The sequence below is a fragment of the Eubalaena glacialis genome, chromosome 14 (assembly GCF_028564815.1).
Source record: "Eubalaena glacialis isolate mEubGla1 chromosome 14, mEubGla1.1.hap2.+ XY, whole genome shotgun sequence".
Classification (NCBI taxonomy): domain Eukaryota; kingdom Metazoa; phylum Chordata; class Mammalia; order Artiodactyla; family Balaenidae; genus Eubalaena; species Eubalaena glacialis.
The window spans coordinates 47,423,019-47,447,381 of NC_083729.1; the positions used below are offsets into that span (position 1 = coordinate 47,423,019).

The 24,363-nt window shown below is 35.5% G+C and overlaps 1 protein-coding gene across 1 annotated transcript in view; it reads right to left on the reverse strand.

The window, feature by feature from the left end:
• Positions 1-24,363, reverse strand: part of CCDC88A (coiled-coil domain containing 88A) — a 122,887-nt gene that overhangs the window by 92,292 nt on the left and 6,232 nt on the right. The window contains exon 3 of the mRNA XM_061168685.1: positions 1,879-1,987. Within this exon, the coding sequence (XP_061024668.1) occupies positions 1,879-1,987 (109 nt within the window). The remainder of the gene's footprint in view (positions 1-1,878; positions 1,988-24,363) is intronic.

Here is a 24,363-nt window from a genome sequence, read left to right on the forward strand (position 1 = left end):
GAGAGAGAAGGTAAAAATCTGCAAAACACTGACAGAAAAGTAATTGTTAACCTAAAACTACATACCCAATAAAATTACCTTTCAAGAACAAGGGTGAAATAAAGGCATTTTCAGACAGACATTGATAAACTTTACCATCAACAAGCCTTCTCTAAACAAACAATTAAAGGATGACTTCGGTAAGAAAATAATACCAAAGGCAGGTCTGAGATACAAAAGAAAATCATGAGGAGGAAAAAAAGGAAAACATGTAGCTTGATCTAAAAGAACACTGATTTGATTTATTTAACAGTACTTTCAATATTTAATTTATGGGGTTTAAAAACAGAACTAAAATACAAAATAAGAACAGCTTAAAAATCATAATGGGGAAATTAAACATTCTAAGGTCATAGTACTAATACATAAAAAGAGTAAGGTATTGATTACTTTTGGCCTTTGCTATGAAACGTATGAAAAGTTAAATTTCAAGGATAGCCTCCCAAGAAACAGAAGTGGGGTGAAAAATTTTAAACCAGTAGAAAGAAAAATATGTAGAAACAATTATAAGTGGTATAATTTCTCCAGAATAATATAACAACTCTAAAGTTGTTTGCACCGAATAACCTAGTTTTAAAGTGTATAAAGGAAAACTTGACAAATCCATCATAATAATGGGAGATTTCAACCCGTATTTCTCTATAACTGATAGATCAAGAGACAACATTAATCAGGCTGCAAAAGTTTGAACATTACAATTAACAAACAAGCTTGCTCTGACTCTGTACCCAAACAATTAGAGAATACACTCTTTTTCAAGCACACATGGAACTTTAATGAAAAGTGACAACATATACACCAAGCCAAAGTTATTATTAACAAATGTCAAAGAATCATTATCATACAAACCACGTTCTTTGACCAACAATCAAAACCAAAAAAGACTGCTTGAAAAATACCATGTGTTTAGAAATCTAAAAGCATACTTCTAATGAATACTCCTAAGTGAAATAAAAAATCATAAGAAAAATTAGAAAATGACTAAAAATAAGCATTTTAAAAAATACAACATACCAAAATTTGTGTGATACAGCTATAGCAATTCTTTGAGGCATACTAATAGCCTTAAGAATGCTCACGTTCAGGACTTCCCTGATGGCACAGTGGTTAAGAATCCGCCTGCCAATGCAGGCGACACAGGTTCGAGCCCTGGTCTGGGAATATCCCGCACGCCACAGAGCAACTAAGCCTGTGCGCCACAACTACTGAGCCCGTGCACCACAACTACTGAAGCCTGCACGCCCTAGAGCCCGCACGCCACAACTACTGAGCCCACGTGCTGCAACTACTGAAGCCCACACGCCTAGAGCCCGTGCTCTGCAACAACAGAAGCCACTGCAATGAGAAGCCCATGCACCACAATGAAGAGTTGCCCCCGCTCCTTGCAACTAGAGAAAGCCCACGCACAGCAACAAAGACCCAACACAGCCAAAAATAAAATATAATAAAATTAAAAAAAAAAAAATGCTCATGTTCAAACTCTGAAATATGCATCCAATTTAAGTTAAAAAAAGGAATAAAAAGTATATTTTTCAAAGGCAAAATTCTAGTAGGCTAACAAAGTGTTGCACTATATAAATTCTCAGGAAATTTTAAAAATTTAAAATTCATAAAATACAAAAATTATCTGTAAATTAGATAATTATGAAGTGCATGCTTGTATCTTTAACAATGCATAAGAAATAAACTGTGTTATTACTACTCAACCTCCAGCAAACAGACCAGCATCTGGTATATAATAAGCATTTAGTATATATTAGGTGATCGATACTAAACAACACAAAAATGTGAATATGCAAGGAGTTATTAAAACACTAGATTAAAAGAAGAACCACTTACCTGGTAATAAAATTTTATCTGTCTCACCAAAATGGATAGATTATGAATTCTAAGTGAGGCATCATTGTTGACTTTTTTATTTACTCTCTGACTCTCCGATTTAGGATTACTATAAGAAATAAAAAAAGAAATACTTTAAAAGTTATATTGAAATATACCTATCAACTTATAGATGACTAAAAATAATCATATAATACATTTTTTCTTTAAACAAACTGTGTATTCATCTTCATTAACAGATGACCTAAAAGGACATATGATTACTCTGACATGTATTCTGTGCTTTTAATTGATATAAATGCATCTGATATTTCAAAGACAGTGGCAAAATGTAAGTCAGATGTTGCCCTTCATTCTCATTTTGTCTCTCCACCTTCCTGCAATGAATAACATTTTATTCCTTTTGAGTATATATATTTCCACCACCAAAAATAAATCTATTTAAATCAAGAATGTAAAATATAGGCTGATAACCAATAAATGTTGTATCTTCTCACTGGAAAATGGAGACTATATTTGAGTGGGCAATGTCCCTGAGAAATTAAACAGTGAAGTGATGACACAAGAGAACACGTTTATCTTGGGTAAACTTTGTAGATTCAATAAAAGCAAAGGGTTGAATGAGTTTGAAGTAGCAGAAACTGAACAAGAATAATAGGTAGGACACAATTAAGAATGAGAAATTCAGTGACACCAAAAACAAAGGCAACAAAAGCAAAAATAAACAAGCGTGACTAACATCAAACTAAAAAGCTTCTGGACAGCGATGTATACAATCAACAAAATGAAAAGGTAAACTACTGAGTGGGAGAAAATATTTGCAAATCATATATCTAATAGGGGTTAATGTCCAAAATATATAAAGTACTCATACAACTCAATAGCAAAAAAAAAAAAATCTGATTTTAAAATGGGCAGAGGAACTAAATAGGCATTTTTCCAAAAAAGACATACAAATGACCAACAGGTACATGAAAAGGTGCTCAACATCACTAATAATCAGGAAAATGCAAATCAGAACCACAAAGAGCCTCACACCTGTTGGAATGGCAATCATCAAAAAGACAAGACATAAGTGCTGGTGAGGATGTGGAGAAAATGGACCCCTTGTGCACTGTTGTTGAGAATGTACTGGTGCAACCACTGTGGAGGTTCCTCAAAAACTTAAAAATAGAACTAACATATGATCCAGCAATCCCACTTCTGGGTATATAAGCCAAAGGAAATAAACAGGATCTCAAAGAGGTACTGGCACTCCCATGTTCACTGCAGCATTATTTGCAATAGCCAAGATATGGAAACAACCCAAATGTCCTTCAACAGATAAACAGATAAAAAACATAGGAAATATATATATTTATATATATATTTATATATATATATATATATATACACACACACACACATACACAAACATACACATGCATATATAGAGAGAGACAGAGAGAAGAATATTATTCAGACATGAGAAAGAAGGAAATCCTGCCATTTGTGAAAACATGGATGAAACTTGAGGGCATCATGCTAAGTGAAATAACCCAGAAAGAGAAAAATACTATATATTCTTACTTATATGTAGAATCTAAAAAAAAAGTCAAACTCATAGAAACAGAGAGTAGAAAAGCAGTTGCCAGCGTCTGGGAGCGGGGGAGTTGGGTGGGAATATGGAGAGGTTGAAAAAAGGATACAAACTTTCAGCTATAAGATGAATAAGGCCTAAAGATCTAATGTAAAACATGGTAACTACTGTATTATATAATTGAAATTTGTTAAGAGTGTAGAACTTAAATGTTCACACACAAAGGTAAAAATGTGAGGTGATGGACATGTCAATTAACTAGATGGTGGGAATCCATTCACACATATACATACATCAAACCACCACTATACACACTTTAAATATATTACAATTTTATTTGTCAACTATATGTCAATAAAGCTGAAGAAAATTTAAATTTTTAATTAAAAATTTTTTTTAAAGAATGGGAAATTTAAGTAAAAGGGGTGGCACCAGAACAAAAGGGTAAGTTAATGCCAGAACATAAGTAAGGATGATCTAGTTCTTCATTAGGACAAGGAGGGCAAACTAGAAAAAGACATTGCCAGGTGAAATGGCAGACAGTAAATCAGGATTCCCTATGCAAGGGCTGAGTGCATAGTATCATAAAGCAGACACCTAAGAAGTTGCTGGGACAGAGTACTATCCTACGACTTTAAATGCAGGCACCTCCACATGAGAATGCAGAGAAGTAAAGAAACTGACACCTATCCAATAGAGAATAGGAACTGAACAGAAACCTCTCATTCCTTAATCCCTTCCTTATTTTACACTGTCTATTGCACTCCTAATCCCTTCAGTTCCTTCCCTAGACAGAACTTTATGGTGCTTTATTTCAGCAATTCTTCTGTTTTTGTGGGCTATATTTATCAATATTTACTGTATTAGAAAATAAAACAGAAAATTTCACAATTATTTGTTTACTTATTAACTCATTAAAAAAATAATAAACCTATTACATGCTTACAAATACCAAACCAAAAAAATTTTAGTGAGAAGACTGGCATTGTTTCACCATTTTTACAAATCTCTTTAATATCTGGTTTAACTTAAAAGAAGAGGCTGATGTTCACCTTTGCTTCCGCATTCAATCTACTGTTTGTGTTATTTTGGTTCATGTATATGAAGAAAAAATCAGCCTCACATGGATATTTAGTTAGAAGTAGGAAACTCCTATGGACCCTCTGAAAGGATCCTCAAACCATACTCTGAGAACTATTGCTTTTACTTCAACTATTCTCTTGCCAGCCCTCCCAACATTGATCCTTCTGTCCTTTGATCACATTCATACTGTCAATCCCTGACACTGGATCAGCTCAACCATCTACACTGAGATTGCTCATAGTACTAAGTGAGAAAATAATACAACTAAACTCAGCTAAAAGATCAAATAGGAAGGAATAGTTAGTACCAGATTTGCCCTTTTGCCATCAAGAATTAGAAAACTGGACAAAACATACAAAATAACTATTTTCAGACTTTGAACAGCAAGTAATGCAAGACTGTAATGCCTGGCGAAGCAGTAAGGTACTTTCCAGAATGAGGTATAAGGAGGGGTAGCCCACGTCTCGCTGAACTTGAGGAGACAAAGTTTGGAGTTCAAGGGAGTTAAAGAATACCAGACACAAGGGAGCTATACAAACAAAAAGCTCCCAAAATATGCCCTTAAGATTTTGGCTAAATACTAAGTTATACATATGTATCCTAAAACTCCAGGAGGCTGAGCAGAGTACAAGCACAGAAAAGCTGGAAGCTAAACAACACCCAAAGCTCACAAAGTGCAGAGGAATTTAAGCTCCGAACAGCCAGAGTAAACACCTAGAGCATTAGTAGAGACCTCAGAAGAGTCATGTCTTGGAACTAAACTAGCAGTTAAGTAAAAGCTATTCCAGAAGCTCCCTAACAAAGCTGTTAAAACAAGCACTGAAAGGATCAAGCTGGGAATTCCCTGGCTGTCCAGTGGTTGGGACTCTGTGCTTCCGCTGCAGGGGACATGAGTTCAATCCCTGGTCAGGGAACTAAGATCCCGCGTGCCATGCAGAACGGCCAAAAAAAAAAACAAAACAAAAAGGGATCAAGCTGATTGCAAGTAACTTGACAACCTGCCAAAACAAAATTCAACACTGCTTAAAGAACAAGATCCAGACACCACAATGTAATAATCACAATGTCCAATATAAAATAAAAAATTACTAGACATGCAAAGAAGCAAAAAAAAAAAAAAAGTGATTTGTAACCAGGAAAGAAAATAGAAACAGTTAATAGAAACAGATCCAGAAATGAAAGAGACCATGGAAAGAGTAGACAAGGATTTCAAAGCAGCTATTATGAATATACTAAAGGACTTAAAAAAAACAAACATTATGTGGAGAAAAATGTAAACTACTTTTTAAAAACCCAGAAGGAACTTCTAAAGCTAAAAAATACAGTATGTGAAATGAAAAATTCATTGCATACGCTTAACAGAAGATAGGAAACTATAACAAAAGATTAGTGAACTTGAAAAAACAGGAAAAAAAAAATTCCAAAGCACATAGAGGGAAAAAAAAAAAAAAACCTGAAATGAATGAAAGAGACTAAATGACCTATGGGGCAATATCAGACTTACAGAAAAGTTGCCCGGACAAGTACAGCCTTTTTCCTAAACGACTTGAGAATAAATTGCTGACCTGATACCAAATAGTCCACAAATATTTTGGTATTTATCTTGTATAAACACATATAACTATCAAAATTGGGAAATTAACAATTATACAATTATTATAATTCAATCTTTAGAATCCATTCAAGTTTGTTGTTCCAAACAGGAATGGATTTATAGGAAAAGGATCTAGTTCAGAACCACAGTTTGCATTCAGTAATCTGAATTGCAATCTTTAGTCTCTTTCAGCTGGAACAGTTTCTATCTTTCCTTGAAATTCATGACCTAGACACTTTAAAAGGTTACAGGCCAGTACTTTCATAGAATGTCCTTCAATTGGGTTTGTCTGATTAAATCGTATATTACTCATAATTAAGTTCAGGTTATGTATCTGTGACAGGAAAAATAGAAGAGATGCTCTGATCTTCTCCAATGCATCCTCAGAGGTGGTACATGATTTCAATTTAGCCCATTACTGATGATATATTCACTTTTATCACTTGACTAAACTGGTATCTGCCAGTTTTCTCCATTATAGTTACTATTTTCCTCTTGTAATTATTATTTTGTTAAGACATACTTTGAAACTATGTCAATAATCTGATATTCACCTATCTTCAATTTACTTATGTGTGTGTTTGTTTGTTTACATCAGTATACACTCGTTCCCCATAATTATCAGTCGATCAAAATCTATTACTATGATTACATTTATAACTACCATAGATTGCCTTTTCATTTTGTTGACTGTTTCCTTTATTGCACATAAGTTTTTTAGCTTAATGCCATCCTATTTGTCTATTTTTGCTTTTACTGCTGTGCTTTTGGGATCATATCCATTGAGTCCTTTTTCAAAACCACTTTATAATTTTCTCTAGGAAGGCCTTTTATTAGCTATAGTCTTAAATACCTTCTAGTTTTTGCTGTTAGTGTGAATGTAATATTTTAAAAATATATTTGCTAGTAGGTTACTACTGATATGTAAATGCAATCAATTTTTGTGTATTGCTCTTATCTTTAGAAACCCTGCTAAACTCTAACAGGTTGTTTTGTTGGTACTCTTGCAGGTTCTCTTGAATAAAATTTGTAGTTTTTCCATATTGATAATCAATTATCCCAACATCAATTACTGAAGAGCTTATTGTTTCCCACTGATCTCTATGATCATACTAGATTCCCATGTAAGTGTGGATACACTTTTGGAGTCTATTCTGTTCCTTTAACCCATTTGTCTATTCTTATGTCATTAAAACCTTCTAAATATTACTATACCTTTATTGGCATCTTGATTCTATAAGAGCAATTCCCTCTCTTTTGTTTTTGCTTTCTAAACTGTCCTGCTTAAAATAAATAAATAAATAACAAGTAAATTGTCCTGCTTAGTCATACATGCTGCTCTTTTCTATGAATGTTAGGATATTTATAAGATTCTATGAAAAAGCTTGTTGAGATTTATTAGGATTTTATTAAAAATATTAATTTGATAAAGACTGACATTTGCATTAGTAAACTTTTAAAATTTCCCCCCAAATGTCTTTACATTTAAGTAGGATTTTTTTTCCTCCTTGGGTTTTTGTTTGTGAAATGGATTTGTTTTCTATCACATTGGCTACCTGGTCATTGCTAGTGTATAATAGGAAAACTGTAGTTTTTGTATATTGCACTTCTGATTGACCACCTTTCAAAATTTAGTTTATTCAGTTCATTTTCTTGGATTTTCTCAGTAAAAAAAATACTGTCAGCAAATGACAGTTTTATCTCCTCCTTTCCAATCGTACATCTCATTTCTGTTTCTTTACTTACTGTATTAACAAATAATAATGGAGATAAGAGCTATCCTTATCTTGTTCACAAATTTCATGGGACTGCTTTTAATGTTTTGCCATGAATGCATAATGTTCACTGTAATTTTCTGATGAATACCTTTCTTCAAATTAAGTTCCCTCCTATTCCTATCCAATATCTTAACTGGTGCTGAATTTTTCCTACATCTACTCCCATCTGATTCTTCTCATTTAATATGTTAATGTAGTGAATTACACTGTCGCCTTTTTAACACTGAATCATCCTTACAATCCTAGACTATTTACTCCATCAGCCCCACCCCACAGTATAACAACTAATCCCTGTTTTTGGTACATCATTCTATCATGGGTCTTCCAATACTAATTGCCTTTATGTCTCTCACTTTCTCACTAGAATGTAAGCTCCCTGACAGCAGGGACCTTATCTTATTCTCTAAAAATTAGCATATATCCTAACCAAATGTTTGAATAAATAAAAAGAATAAATGATCTGAGACCAAGCACAGTGTTTTAAAAATTGTTGCTTACTATTAAGAGTTATGAAATGACATTCTCCAAGCTAAACACTCATTTGGAAGTCTGGACTAGACACTCCCTACTAAGTTTGTGTCCCAAAGATCAGTTGAGTAACAAGAGTCCTAAACCACAATTTGAGATGTACAGAACAAGCAAGAATAATAGTAAAGTGAGTTAAATCCAACTTGTGACTGATTTATACTTAAAGCAAATAATGAGTAATGAATTGCCCAAAGCAAATGGCAGTATAAGTGGAAAAGTGGGTCTCTTAGGTAAAGGTAACACCCAGAACTAGTTACTTACAAAAACAAGGAGACTATACTGCAGCAGCCAGATCACGTGTCATGGCAGAGAAAAGACAACAGCGTGGTCAGGAGGTCATGGTTAAAAATTCAGAGAGCTGAAGGGAAAATCCTGTTTTATGTAATCAACTTGGTACACGTTCTGTCAGTAAGTTAAATCCTCATTGAGCACATACTGTGGCTATATTACTTAATGTATAAGAGCTTAGTTTAGTCACGCTATCATTGTGGAGAAAAGTATGTTTGTAACTGGGAAAAGAGAGTAGGAATAACCCTAGTAAAAATGTTAGGTATACTACGGTTATGTAAATTTCATTTGGAATCACAGACATTCAGTAAATATCTTTTCTCTCTAGTCTTCTTCCATCTTTTTATTTCTATTTTCATTATTCTATATTTGAATTCCTTTAAATTACCTCTCACCCGTGACTATCTCCTAAATGATAACATTTAGACCTAAAAAATACTTTAGAGATTATCTAGTTTCAGAAATCAGAAAACTGAAGTCCAAAATAGTAATTTGCCTAGGCTCTTACAACTTTTTCCCTTTACTCTCTCTCTTTCAACCTTTTCTCTTATCATTCAGGACAACAAAGAAAAGACCGAAAGAAAAAGGTTTCGGCAATGTTATCTATAAAATGCACGTATACAATAAATCATTGTTTTTATTATATTGTTTGAGCATATTCCTAATTGTTTTCATAGTGATTAATCAAACTAAAGAATATTCATTTCCTTCCCCCCTCCAGTTCATTACAGTAATATTTTATTTAAAAACCTAGGTATTTAATCCTGATGACAAATATTTAAGAAAGATTTTAGTTTTGATATTACTACTGAAGAGGTATGTAAACTAAAAAAACTGTACAAGTTTACAGTGCAAGCCCATTGTTACATGACAATATATAATTTGGATTATACTTTGGAATGGATGTATAATATCCCAATAAACACGTGTGATTTCATTCCCACTTTAATAAATTTTATAATGTAAATATTATCTTTGCCCTGACAGAATTGTTACCAAGTTTCTCTGTGCTCGTAAAGTGATTTTTTAAATTAAGTCCTAAAGTTTCGTTTAAAATTTTATGTCCAGCATTCCTCATATGATATTTCAAAATTTATTCTGTTGCCAGAAAGGCCTATAGTCTCCTTTGCATAAAGCTCTTCTAAGAATTAGCAAGTTTTAAGAATTTAGAATTTTGGTTTGTTCAAAATCTTTTACGAATTTTTTTTTACAAAAAAAAATCTGTAAGTTTTATATTAAGTTTCTTCAGCCTCTGAGAAAGTTTGTTTATAACAATTAAAACAATTCTGAATATAAAAAGAGGGAACAGTTCAGCTTTTATATACTAAGGATATCAGATGAAATTACTTTAGAAATCTGGGAAAAAGGTAACTGCTAAGCATTCTAGTTATGGACCTAGAGAGCAATAAACTTTCGATTACTAGGCTTGGGTTTCCCATTTGATTCACGCTTAACTTGAGTTAGGGTCATACTGACATATGTTAGGATCATACTGACATATGTTAGGATCATGAAAACAGGCCCTTTGACCCCAAGAACATGATCTCTTTATGTGAGAGGGATTTCCCTCAGGTGAAACTGCCTGAAAAGTCTTAATCTCAACTCCCATGAAAAACAGTTGAACACTTAAGGATGCATTTACTAAAATTTATGCAAATCAAGAAAATTAGTAACTTTATGGGACTTCCCTGGTGGCACAGTGGTTAAGAATCCGCCTGTCAATGCAGGGGCCACAGGTTCGATCCCTGGTCCGGGAAGATACCACATGCTGCAGAGCAACTAAGCCCGTGCGCCACAACTACAGAGCCTGCGCTCTAGAGCCCACGAGTCACAACTACTGAGCCCTCGTGCCACAACTACTAAAGCCCGAATGCCTAGAGCCCATGCTCTGCAACAAGAGAAGCCACCGCAATGAGAAGCCCGCACACCGCAACGAAGAGTAGCCCCCGCTTGCCACAACTAGAGAAAGCCTGCACGTAGCAACCAAGACCCAACCAAAAAAACCCAGCCAAAAAAAAAAAAACAAAAAACACCAAGATAAAGAAAATTAGTAACTTTAGGAAAGTACTATTTTTTTAAAAAAGAAAAATGTAATAATGATACACTACCTGCCTCTGAGGGAAACATTATATGTGAATACTGATTACTGATTTAACTAAACTTATAATAAAGAAACAAATTAGAAGGACAGGGTAAGAAAATAAAGAGATGGGACATAAAAAAGGCTAAAATCTCACCTACCATTATCAGGAAGTCAGTAGATAATGCCTAAAAGGGATAAACCAAGAAATACTAGGGTAAAAAAATAAAATAAATACTAGGGTAGGCATTTTTTTTACTATATGTGGGGCTAAGTGACAGAAGAAACTGCTAAAAAAAAAGTTAAAAGTTTTTACTCTGGGGAACAGAACTGAGATGTAAGTTAGGGCAGGGATTGCTGTTTTTCATTATGAACATTTTGGTATTAACTAATTCTTTTAACCATGTAAAATATTTTTTTAAAGAGGGAAAAGACACCCACAAAAAATTCTGTTTCATGAAGCCTGTCTATTTCATTTACTTCTAGGGAAAAATACGAGGCTATATATGCGAGATTCAATGCTAGAGACTGAGGGTAATAAGATGTGTGAGACTATGCATAAGAAAATAAAACAATATAAAACATTTCTTCTGTAAAAAGTATGCATTTTATGTAAACATAGAAAGCACTCCATTCCTGCATGTATTTTAAGGTTTATTTCTTTACACAGTAAAAGTTACAGTACAGAAATTTAAACACACTTGGTATAAGTCCAGAATTCTCTAAAAAGAAATTGTAGTTTACTCAGTATTCTAAATATCCTGTCTTTTCTTCATGTTTAATATTTAAAATGCTAAACAAAGATTAATTCAGAATAGACAATCATAATTAATGAAGTTTTGTTTAAGCTCTTTTTGAAAGCATACCTGTTTTTAGAAACAGACTTTATCTTTGGAAAGACCTCTTTTTAAAATAAAAGATGAGCTATTGAATGACACACATGTGATAGGTGAGCAAGTACCTTTCTAATTATATACAACTATTTCTAAGCCAACATAATCTCAAATCGACCATTTCCTCTTATAAAATGAAAACTGAAAAATGCTTTAGAGGCAAATAGCCTAGCAATATAGCTCAAATCTGTCCAACCAGAAGTTAAATGCAACATGGCAGTAAAAGACAGCCTCAAGCAATTTCACATTTATAAATGACCTACTTATGACAAGATACATTAATTTCAATAAACAGGCTATAGTATTATCTACCACTGTATACAGTAATTTTTAAATTAGAGTAAAAGAGGAAGGAAAAGACAGTAATTCTGCAACACTAATATTCTAAGATTTGGTCCTTATATAACCAAGGATTATGTCTTTATTTATTTATTGACTAGTATCTATGAGAAACAGAAATCTGATAGTTTTAATGGCTTTATGCTCTTCTACCCAGACTTCAAACCTCTTATGTATCCTCTTGGACCATCTGTTTAGTGTTGGTGCTTAACAACTACATGTGCTCATGTTTTTGATAATGCCATTCTAATTTAAAGCTAGTTGTATACAGGGTTTTTAAAACATTTTTTGAGATATTTTATATTATGAAACATATAACCGCATAGTATTTACATGTCACCTCGAAACATTTTGAAATAACTAAGTTATTTGCATATCTGACTTCAAATGTACATATACCAATATGATAGCTTTATGAAAAATTATTAACTGGGTAAATATCATCACATTTAGGGTTATTCAAGTAGTAACGTATCAGGGAAATAAGTGGTTTTAAAAAAAAGTATCCCTTCACCTTAGTAGTATCTCCCCCTTCTCACAAACTCAGTCATTGTGCGTGATGGCCAACAATAAAACCTAATATTAATATATAATCTTTTAAATATCTACAAAATATTTTCACATATGTTAACTAATTTGATCTTCACAATGACTGAATAGTCATTCTTGGAGAGGTATGTGCTACATAATTACCACATAGACATTATGGACACAGCCCAACCCCCTTCTGTACATTCTCATAATTTAAGATACATAATTTAAGATTCAAAAGTTGAAGAAATATCTGACATTTTCTAGTTAGCCCAAGATTGAGCTAGCACTACAGCATGATACTCACTGATTTAACAAACAGAACTAATGCTTTGATTTAAAAATTGCAAATGGACAGAAATAGAATAAAAATCCAATACACTTAACTCTGGTTTTATCTGAATTGGATAAAATGACTAAAGATCTGCCCTTTACTTCTTAGAATGAGCCAACATGAGCCCTTCAAATATTAGTCTAGCAATTTTCTAACTTTTCGGTCTGAAGACCTCTTCCACTCTTTTTTTTAAAAGATTTTTTTGATGTGGACCATTTTTAAAGTCTTTATTGAATTTGTTACAATACTGCTTCTGTTTTATGTTTTGGTTTTTTTTGGCCGCGAGCATATGGGATCTTTACCCCCTGACCAGGGATCAAACCCGCACGCCCTGCATTGGAAGGCGAAGCCTTAACCACTGGACTGCCAGGGAAGTCCCCTGAAGACCTCTTTTCACTCTTAAAAATTACTGATAACTCTAAGGAGCTTTTATTTATGTGAGTTACATGTATCTATATTTACTATATTAGAAATTAAAATTAAGAAGTAAAAAATAATTTATTAGTCCATCTAAAAATAACAAACTCATATGTTAACATAAAGAACATTTTTATGGTAAGTAGCTATCTTTTTCAAAAACAGTAAAAATTTTAGAGGGGAGTGACATTCTTTCATAACTTAGTAAATCTCAAATCTCTTTAATGTCTGGCTTAATAGAAGACATCTGAATTCTTAAATCTGCTTCTACATTCAATGTGTTGTGATACATTATTTTGTCTAAGTATACGAAAAAAGTTGACTTTACATAAACATGCAATCAGAAAAAGGAAGAGTATTTTAATAGCCTTTTCAGATAATTATTGATATTCTTCTTTGATACTACCAAAATTCAGTGAAGTGGTACTTTTTTAAAGGTTGGACGAAATCTGGAATCCGAAGCCCTTATCAATGAACTTTTCTTACTGTTATACATTAAAATCCATTGGTTTATCTGGCATGTTGAATGGATCTTTTACATACACATGATTTCTTATCAAGCATTGGTCATTTTGAAAATTGGTTCATTGAGTTATACAATCTTCCAAATGCTGCACATTTTATTATTCAATATTTTAAAATTACATTGATTTTTATCACCTCCAATCTCATTAGAAAAGTCTTTAAATATTGAGAAGCTACCAAGCTCATGGTTTCTATAATTCAATTTTATCACTGACAAACATAGTATCAGTTATTTTCCTTGAAGTGATAGGCTCACTTTATTCATTTTTGAAAAAGTGCCGAATACTCAAGCCTGAATAACTATGATTTGTCTGTCAGTCATTCTTTCGAGTAAAAACAGTGTTCCAGGGCTTCCCTGGTGGCGCAGTGGTTAAGAATCCGCCTGCCAGTGCAGGGGACACGGGTTTGAGCCCTGGTCCGGGAAGATCCCACATGCTGCAGAGCAACTAAGCCCGTGCACCACAACCACTGAGCCTGTGCTCTAGACGTGCTCCGCAACAAGAGAAGACACCGCAATGAGAAGCCCGCGCACTGCAATGAAGAGTAGCACCTGCTTGCCATAACTAGAGAAAGCCCACGCGCAGCAACTACTGAAGCCCGCACGCCTAGAGCCCGTGTTCCGCAACGAGAAGCCACTGCAGTGAGAAGCCCTCGCACCGCAATGAAGAGTAGCCCCCGCTCGCCGGAACTAGAGAAAGCCCACGCAGAGCAACAAAGACCCAACACAGCCAAAATAAATAAAAATAAAATAAATAAATTAAAAAAAAAAAAGTGTTCCACAAAACAGAGACTTGTTTGGCCTTGCAACTCAAAAAATCATGAGTACTTTTTCTTGAGATAATCATTATATTCCATTAGGCAACAGAAGTGTTTTATGCATACTTCCCATTTTTTCCTACAGAATGTAAAAAACGACACGTACAGGGCTTCCCTGGTGGCGCAGTGGTTGAGAATCTGCCTGCCAATGCAGGGGACACGGGTTCCAGCCCTGGTCTGGGAAGATCACACATGCCGCGGAGCAACTGGGCCCGTGAGCCACGATTACTGAGCCTGCGCGTCTGGAGCCTGTGCTCCGCCAACAAGAGAGGCCGCGATAGTGAGAGGCCCGCGCACCACGATGAAGAGTGGCGCCCGCTTGCCACAACTAGAGAAAGCCCTCGCACAGAAACGAAGACCCAACACAGCCATAAATAAAAAAATAAATAAATTTAAAAAAAAAATCTTTAAAAAAAAATGACACGTACAGGGGGGCTTCCCTGGCGGTCCAGTGGTTAAGACTCTGCACTCCCAATGCAGGGGGCGCGGGTTTGATCCCTGGTCGGGGAACTAGGATCCTGCATGCCACGTGGAGCCGCCTTAAAAAAAAAAAAAAAAAAAAAGACACGTACAGTACTCAAGGGTCAAGATTCAATAAAATAACTTTTACTGCTTCATCAAGGGCACTTTAAAGTGAAGCTGGATTTCTTTTTAACCACAAGTACAAAGTGTGAAGAATACAATGACTACCAGCACAACTTGGTACTACTCCTTGATTCATGCTAAGATGTCAGCAGTTTTACCCACCTTTGCTTTCATACCATCATTGCTTTTGCAACACAGGCAAGAAAGCAAATGACATCTTAATATTATTATAAAAATAATTTTGACTTGACAGAGAACCAGACAGACCCCCAGGTGTCTGCTGATCCCACTTTGAGAACCACTGTATTAGGCAAATCAACTCCTGTTCTTGATTATAGAAACCAGAGGACGTAGTATTATGCTAATCAGTGCCTTCATAAAATAACAGAATCTTCATTTATTCAGTGGTCAACCACAAAGCCAGTCACTGAAACAAAAATTGTTTATATAGCACCAACGAGCATCACTGACTGGTGACGGAACCTTCACCCACTGTCCTTAAGCCTTAAGAACGGGTCACAGAAGTCTGTTTAAATCAGTATCCTAGGGCAGTATATGCTCCAGATCCAGTCAGTCCTAGAGAGTCAAGAAATCTCAAACTGAGCTGATACGTAGTTAGGTATTTTCCTTGATCAGTGACAGACTTATTAACCAGTATGGCTTTCACTCCCACACTATTGATTCACTAAAGATACTTAACCTGAAGTCCATAAACCCTCCTAGGGTAATTTAAATAGTTCACTTGATTAATTATCAGTGACAGGTATCATTGTCATTTTTGAGAAGCAATAAAGCCCTCTAAAATGAGGAAAAACTTTAAAAAGTATTTTCAAAAGTACAATCTCTTCTAATTAATGAACTAAAATACATAATCATAGAATCTTACCTGAAGTAAGAATTTTTAAAATTTGATAAGAAAATACTTTTTCATCATCAGTTCTTCTAATATTAAAAAAAATAGCCCCCATAACTCTAAGGGTAACTCTAAGAATATGAGTTCTATAAAGAGCAGAATTCTTAAACAAGATTGGTTTAATATGCCCTTTTCAGGACACCATAAAAGTGATCCAAAAGGATCACAAGCTAACTTCATTATAAGCCCACCAATTAAAAGCAAAATAATAGATGCCTATTTAAAAGGCACTGGTAAGGACAGACAGAAATGAAAGGAAAAATACAGTAAAAAGAAGTAAAATAGAAGAGAAAAAATAGCCACACGTAAAACAAGTGTAGTACTGAAAAAGATGTGATCAACTGAAAACCAAGTTAGAAGAAACGCACACAAATAGGGAGGTAAGGAATGATTAATAGGCAAGATGGTCTACAAATGGCCCAGGAGGAATCAACTGTTTTGGGGACATCCAATTTAATAAAATGGGTCATTAGTTTTTAATAGAGGAACAGATGACCTAAGATTTTAGAATAGGTTAAAAGTGACTGGGAACAGTAAAGTTCATGAATAATGGTATGTTCAAAAGAAAAATGTGCAATACTCAATAAATAATGAGCTTAATTTCTCTATAAATTTAAGAATTTAATTTTTTAAATAGAATTAAAAACAAACAAACAAAAAAAACTCTGGAGAACTATGCAAAGAAGACCAGAGTAAATAACTCTGCAACAGCCTATGTCTTCAGAATAATGTGCAAAACAGAGTAATTATATGAATATTCTCAGATAACAGAAAAATTTGAAGACAGCACTACCCAAACTCTGAAACACTGTTTTAACCTCTATTAGCACAGACAAAACTTTAAATCCTCACAATTAACAGAAGTATGCCATAATGAGCGCTAAATTCTAAACAGTTAAAATGCAATATGGGAGTTCCCTGGCAGTCCAGTGGTTAGGACTCGGCGCTTTCACTGCCAAGGTCCCAGGTTCAATCCCTGGGGGAGGAACTAAGATCCTGCAAACTGTGCAGCACGGCCAAAAAGAAAAAGCAACTTAATTTTCAGAGAATTGTTAAATCTCCTACATAAGCTATATCTCATAAATGTAGACTTTAAAGCATTCCAAAAGCCCAAAAGAATTGTAATAACACATCCTAAAACTATTTTACTAAATAAATTCATAGATGAAATATGCATTAACTAATAGTAATGAGAATTTAAACAAGAGCACAAACACACAGCAGTTGAAATGTTTCTCATACAAAATTAGGCATCACTGTCAAAACACATGACTATCTTACACATTTAAATGTTTTAGTTGCAAGTTATGAAAAATAAAAAGAAATTAAATATCCTTATTTCTTCATGCAAAATAGTATCCAAACTTCACATCATTTTTCCTACATGTATATAATTTTAAATATAGTCTTTCTACTCAGCTTTAACCTTGGCATCATCTTTCATTCTTCCTTTTCACACACTATACCTAGAATTCCATCAATTCTTTTGCAGTAGTTCTTGAATTTGCTCCTGCAATCATACAGCTCACCCTGATCTAGGACCTCAACACCAAAAGCATAAATGACATCCATTACTCACCATCAATCTTCCTTACCTGTTCATCAAGCACTGATAGAATGATTCCATTGATTCACTGGTATAATTCTCAGTACTTACAATACTGTAAATATTGGGTTGGCCAAAAAGTTTGTTCGGGTTTTTCCATAACATTTTACGAAAAACCCGAACGAACTTTTTGGCCAAACCAATAGTATATGCTCAATAAATTGAATAAACAAATGAATTCCATACTCAACCTATTCTGCAAACTAATGCCAAAGTTATTTTCCTAAAATAATACTTTTAATCCTCTAATAAGGAATTTTAAATGGCTCTCCAATGCCTGCCATATGCAGCCTAATTTATACTACCTGTAGTTAATTTTCAGGTTTCCCATAAGCTGGCCTACTCTGGTTCTCCAACGTGGATCCTCTACTAAGGCTAGTCCCCTCACCATCTCCCAAATAATAAATATATATAATATGCTTTTTCCTCAAGCTGCTTCCCTAGCTTAAAACACCCTCCTCTCATCTATGGCAACCAAGTCCAATCATTCTACAAGGTTTGAATCAAATCTAGCTTCCTCCCTATTTAGGCTTCCCTGATTATCCATAACCCTTGAAGCTAAACCAAACTTCTAACTAACTTATAAACAGTAGGGTTCCCTAATCTACACCTGCTAATACACACACACACATACACACTCACTGAAAAGAAACATGTAAAACTCACACAAATTAAAGAAAGAAAGAAAAAAGCTAATAACCAGAGATTTACTTTCAAATACATGCTTGGGATCATTCACCATTCACTATAGATTCATCTTGGTCAGTTATATACATTCAATACCTAACACAAATACTTAATTTTAAAACAATAAAATGAGATACTGAAGATTATGAATCATCACATGTATATTCTATTCACAGAGGTAGAAATATATCAATAGCTTAATTCATTTACAAAGATTTTAAACAAAGAGTTGGAGAAAATTAAATTAGCCTTCAATTATGAGTAAACAACATTCCATTTTCACTGAACATTCAAATTAACTAGGATTTTATTGTGGTTTACCCTTTCTTAACCAGTCTCGGCAAAAATGGATTGGAGTATTACCTCCACTGGTCTTTCTCCACTTCTCAGCCTCCACAACTTTTTAATAATCCAGGTCTTAATCAAGGACTAAGACTCAACACCTAAAACTAAACCATCATCATTGGTCCTTTATCACCCAAGGGAAAGGAAACAGTCATGTTGTCAATGGTAATGTGAAGTTCAAAAATTTTTTTCTAGCTGTCACTAGGAAAGTATGTTACATTAAGAATACATCATTTTAAAAAATTTCCTGAAAAACTATTGAGATATTTGACAACGTTTCATTTTTAATACACAGATTATACTAATAAAAGTTCCAATTACTGGTCTTCTTTCCCTACCACTATTTTTTTCTTTAATTATAACATTGTTAAAATGAGCTATTTATTGTCCAGCTTTCTATTTTAATTCAAAGTACTTATGTCTACCTCTAGTGGTAATCAAGAGATCATAGCTTGGGACTTCCCTGGTGGCACAGTGGATAAGAATCCGCCTGCCAACGCAGGGCACACGGGTTCGATCCCTGGTCCAGGAAGATCCCACATGCCGCGGAGCAACTAAGCCCATGCACCAAAACTACTGAGCTTGCGGTCTAGAGACTGCAAGCCACAACTACTGAGCCTGCATGCCACAACTACTGAAGCCCGCACACCTAGAGCCTGTGCTCCACAACAAGAGAAGCCACCGCAAGGAGAAGCCCACGCACCGCAACGAAGAGTAGCCCCCCACTCACCACAACTAGAGAAAGTCCGCATGCAGCAATAAAGACCCAACACAGCCAAAAATAAAAAAATAAATAAAATTAAACTTTTAAAAAAAGAGAGATCATAGCTTCATAAAGAATAAGGAAGTAAGTTCCTTCTCAACCTTAGTTATCTTCACTCTATTCCATTTTATCCACCCATTACTATGGTCTAACTGTGGCCCTAAATCACCATTCAGAATTGCAGCCTCAAAAATCTCAAATTCTAAAAGTGCCCTTTGACCTCAACATCCCATACCACTCTGTCTCACTTCTTCACTCCTTCTAAACCTACTGTTCCTTCATTATTGCAAACTCTACTCTATCAGCCTCCCCCGATGACACTCGCTTTCCTCCTCACTTTAATGCTCACACTCTATTCGTTTCAACTATCCCACCTGAGAATGTTCCCATCCCACATTTATAATACATATCAATCCCCAATTTTGAATAAACTCCACAGATCTTTTTGTCAGTTTCTGAGTGCTAAGCATCCCTGGTAAGTTATTCAACCATGCTGACTGAATATGTGGTTTCCAAACCTCAAATAAGCCATCAACCCTCATGACAATACTTGTGCTCATCTTTAACTGACTCCCTTTGTGATTTTCTCCCAGCAGCCTTGTGAAACTGTCCACTTTCCTCAAACCTCCAGCCTTTTAATGTTGCAGTTTCCTAGGATATGTCATTGGCCCTCTTGTGTATTTTTTTTTGACACCTATGTCCTTAGTTTCTATTACAAACTTAAAAGCTAACTCCCATATCTCTAACTCTATTCTAAACCTTTCTCCTCTAAGCACCAGACCTATGTACATCCACCTGCCCAAAAGATATTTCTCACTGCTCACCAGACATTCCAAAATAAACTCAAAATTATTTTCTACATCTCCCCTCCCCTCAACTTTTCATAATGCCTTACTTAAGAAGGCACTATCATCCATTCTTCACCCAAGTAAAAAACTTGATAATCATCCTAGACACACCCCTCTTGTGCTCCATACCAAACTTGTAACCAAGTCCCACCACGTCAGCATTATCTCTCTTCCATATCCTTTCTACATCAGTGTGGTTTCTATCTCTGTTCTGGACCTCGTCAGCACCAACATCAGTCCTTCTAAAATGCAAATGCTATCTGTTTCAATTCCTCCAATGTTCTGTAACCTATATTACTGTTTTACAAGCTGGAGTAAAGTAGTGAGTGAAACCTTTTAAAGAAACGAATTATCAAGAATCTCTGAGGATCTGTCCATAGACATCCTAAGAGTCAAAGACCCCTGTCTGAAAAAATGGCTTAAGAAACTAACCTTAGTCTATGAAAAAAAAAATCTTTCAATTGTGAATTATCACTGCAAAAGAAATTTATTATTATTATCCCTTGAAGAAGAATTTAAATTACTGACATGAAAACACAAACATTAAAATTCCTGGGGACTTCCCTGGTGGGAGGGACTTCCCTGGTGGCGCAGTGGTTAAGAATCCGCCTGCCAATGCAGGGGACATGGGTTCAATCCCTGGTCCGGGAAGATCGCACAGGCTGTGGAGCAACTAAGCCTGTGCGCCACAACTACTGAGCCTGCGCTCTAGAGCCCGCGTGCCACAACTACTGAAGCCCGTGCGCCTAGAGCCCATGCTGTGCAACAAGAGGAGCCACCACAAAGAGAAGCCCGTGCACCACAACAAAGAGTAACCCCCGCTTGCCACAACTAGAGAAAGCCTGTGTGCAGCAACAAAGACCCAACACAGCCAAAAATAAAAAATATTTTTAAAATAAAAATTCCTAAAGACTCCCAAGAACACCTGTGGACCCAATTAAAGAAACACTAGTTAAGATGGTTAATTTTATGTGTTAACTTGGCTGGACCACAGTGCCCAGATATTTGGTCAAATGTTATTCTGGATGTTCTGTGAAGGTGTTTTCTGGACAAGATTAACATTTAAATCAATGGATTTTAAGTAAAGTGGATTACCCTCCATAATGTGGATGGGCCTTATCCAACCATTTGAAGGCCTTAATAGAACAAAGACTGACCTTCTGCTAGAATATTGCCTTTGAACTCAGTGCATTTCTTCCCTGAGTTCACGCAGGCCCACTCCATTAGATTTTGGACTAAGCCTCCACAATCTCATGAGCCAATTCTTTAAAATAAATCTAACTCTCTCTGTCTCTCTCTCTCTACACACACACACATCTTGTTGGTTCTGTTTCTCTGGAGAGGACCTGAATGAATATACATCTCCATGGGAAAAAACTCAATCTTCCAACATGGTATCTTAAGGACAGCTTCCCACTCGCTACCTCTTCAAATTCATTTCCCATGTGCAAAAAGCATACAATCTCTGCTTTGCCCATACAAAATATCCTACAGTTCCCCGATTCCTCCATTTTTATTCACATTTTCATGCTTCTTTTCATGCTATTTTCTTTACTTAAAATGTCCTTCCTCCTACTCCCACTATTTGTGACTCCTATTCACCCGATTGCTCCTACTCAACTTTCATGTCCCAATTCAAATGTTTTCTCCTCCAAGAAGCCTTTCCACCATGTAAATAATCACCTCTCTCTTTGTGCCAACACTGTACCAAGAACATAATTCCACTACATAGCACGTATGTCACACTGCAATTTGTTTACAAGCTTGTCTCCCTTACTAGTGGGCAAAGACCATGTCTTACTCGGCATCACATCCCCAGCACCTAGCAGACAGTTTGTCATATAGACTTTGTTGTATAGTAAGCACTCAGAAACTATTAAATGAATGAACTGATCTTTGAATGAGCCATCCCTTCATTCTTCTCACTAAGTACTGTATCTATAGATCGTGGCAAAAGAGATCTCTGCCCTGAGCCCCACTCTGGCCTTCCTCAGGATATGCCCCTCACTACTGGGCAAGAAGTCCATGAAAACAAGAGGACATACCCATACACTCCCCCTTCTTGATGACACTCCATTTACTGGAACTATGGAATTTCTTGTTTAAATACCTCTAACCCAACTTCAGGACCTGCGCAGGCCTCTTTCCCAGATCTGTCCTTGGGATGGACTATGCTACAGATGTGTACATCCTTGGGCCAAGGAGCAGCTGTTTGGAGTAGGGAGTACAAGAGCCTGGACCTCATGCATGCATGCAAGATGTCCACAGGCATGCACAGAGGACCTCTTTGTGGTGTCAGACAGAGCCAGGGATGGGGACAGGAGGTTGGGATCCACCTCTTCTGATACAAAACTGTGACTTTATGAATTCTAAATTCCACAAATTCTTTATTTGAATTTTAACTGTAAGGCTGTGGACAAAAATCTCAATATGTTGAACATCATCAAGAAAGTTACGGGAAACCAAACTGAAGGCTCTGTATATTCTAATACCATACAAAACCACGGACTATGACATTGTTCTTACCACCTCACCTCAGCAAGACATAACATAAGTGGGGAAAAGATCCAATGAAGGTAATTAAAATAAATAAGGGGACAGAGGGAAAACAAAAGAAAGAAGGAGAAATAGAAGACAAACTAAAAAGGAAAACAAACTAAATTCTACAATACTAAAACTAGAGAGTATCCTCAGAATTTTGAAAATTAATAAAATTATAAAACATCTTCATTCATTCCTTTGACATTTACTGAAAACTTATGACGTACCAAATCTATGCTAGGTGCTGGTGATACATGCCAGACACTATTCTAAGTACTGGTGATTCATAACATAAAATCTCTAGCCTCCAAATGCTAACTCTCTAGTAATAATACCACTTTAACAATTTAGTAAAGGTAGATAAGGGATCATAGGGGAGAGAGCAATTAACTCTGCCAAGGGACTTCACAGGGTATTAAAGGATGAGGAAGAATTTGCTAGGCAAAAAAAGGGGAAAGGGCAGTCTAGGGGAAAATAATTATTTTAATAGAAATAAAAGATATCAACAGCTAACATTTATTGAGCACTTGCTATATGCTAAGCACTGTGCACAAATCATTCTATTTGATTCTTATAATAACCCTGTGATTCTCTTTTTATCCTGTTTATAAATGAGAAAATTGAGAAGTGAGATGACACCAATAGAGATCATACAAAAAGAAGCTGTGAAAGATCATGACTTGTTTGAGGAAACATAAATATCAATAGGTAGGTATGGTATAGCACAGGATAATAATAATGACAAAAACCAGCACTGGGGATACAGTGGTCAACAAAACAGAAAACAGATACTCTCCCTACCTTAGGAAAGATTATGTCTACTCCAGGAAGGAAACATTATCTCCCATCTTAGAGATGTAGGAACTGAGATTTAGAGATGTCAAGTAAATTGCTGAAGGTCACACACCGTGTGTTTGTGTGTGAGAAATGAAACCAACTCCATCTAATTCAAAGCCCAAATTCATTCCACTTTACCACACAGCCTCTCTATTATTCATTCATTCAAGATAAGTGTATCAAGAACCTACTGTGTGTCAAGCACTGTGTTTGGAACAGAGAGATAAAAGATAAAGTCCTTGGCTTCAAGAAATTCACAGGTTAGTCAGTAGAGTCTACCTAACCAAGAACTGATATTACCAAGGTATATATAGGGTCCTATAGAAGCACAAGGAGGAGTACTATGCCTAGGATGAGCCAGGGAATGGCAGCGAAGTTAAAGAAAGCAATAGTAAGAAGGTGAAAGAGTGTTCTAAGGAAGGGAAGAGTGTCTAGAAAGGCACTGAGACATATGAGAACACAGCTTGTCTTTGGGAACTCTAAGTTTGCTCAGTCTTAGGCTATGCACTGAGGATTGGTACCATGCAAAGATGAAAACAGAGAATTCGGGAGCAGCCAGACCTCAAAGGAGTCTA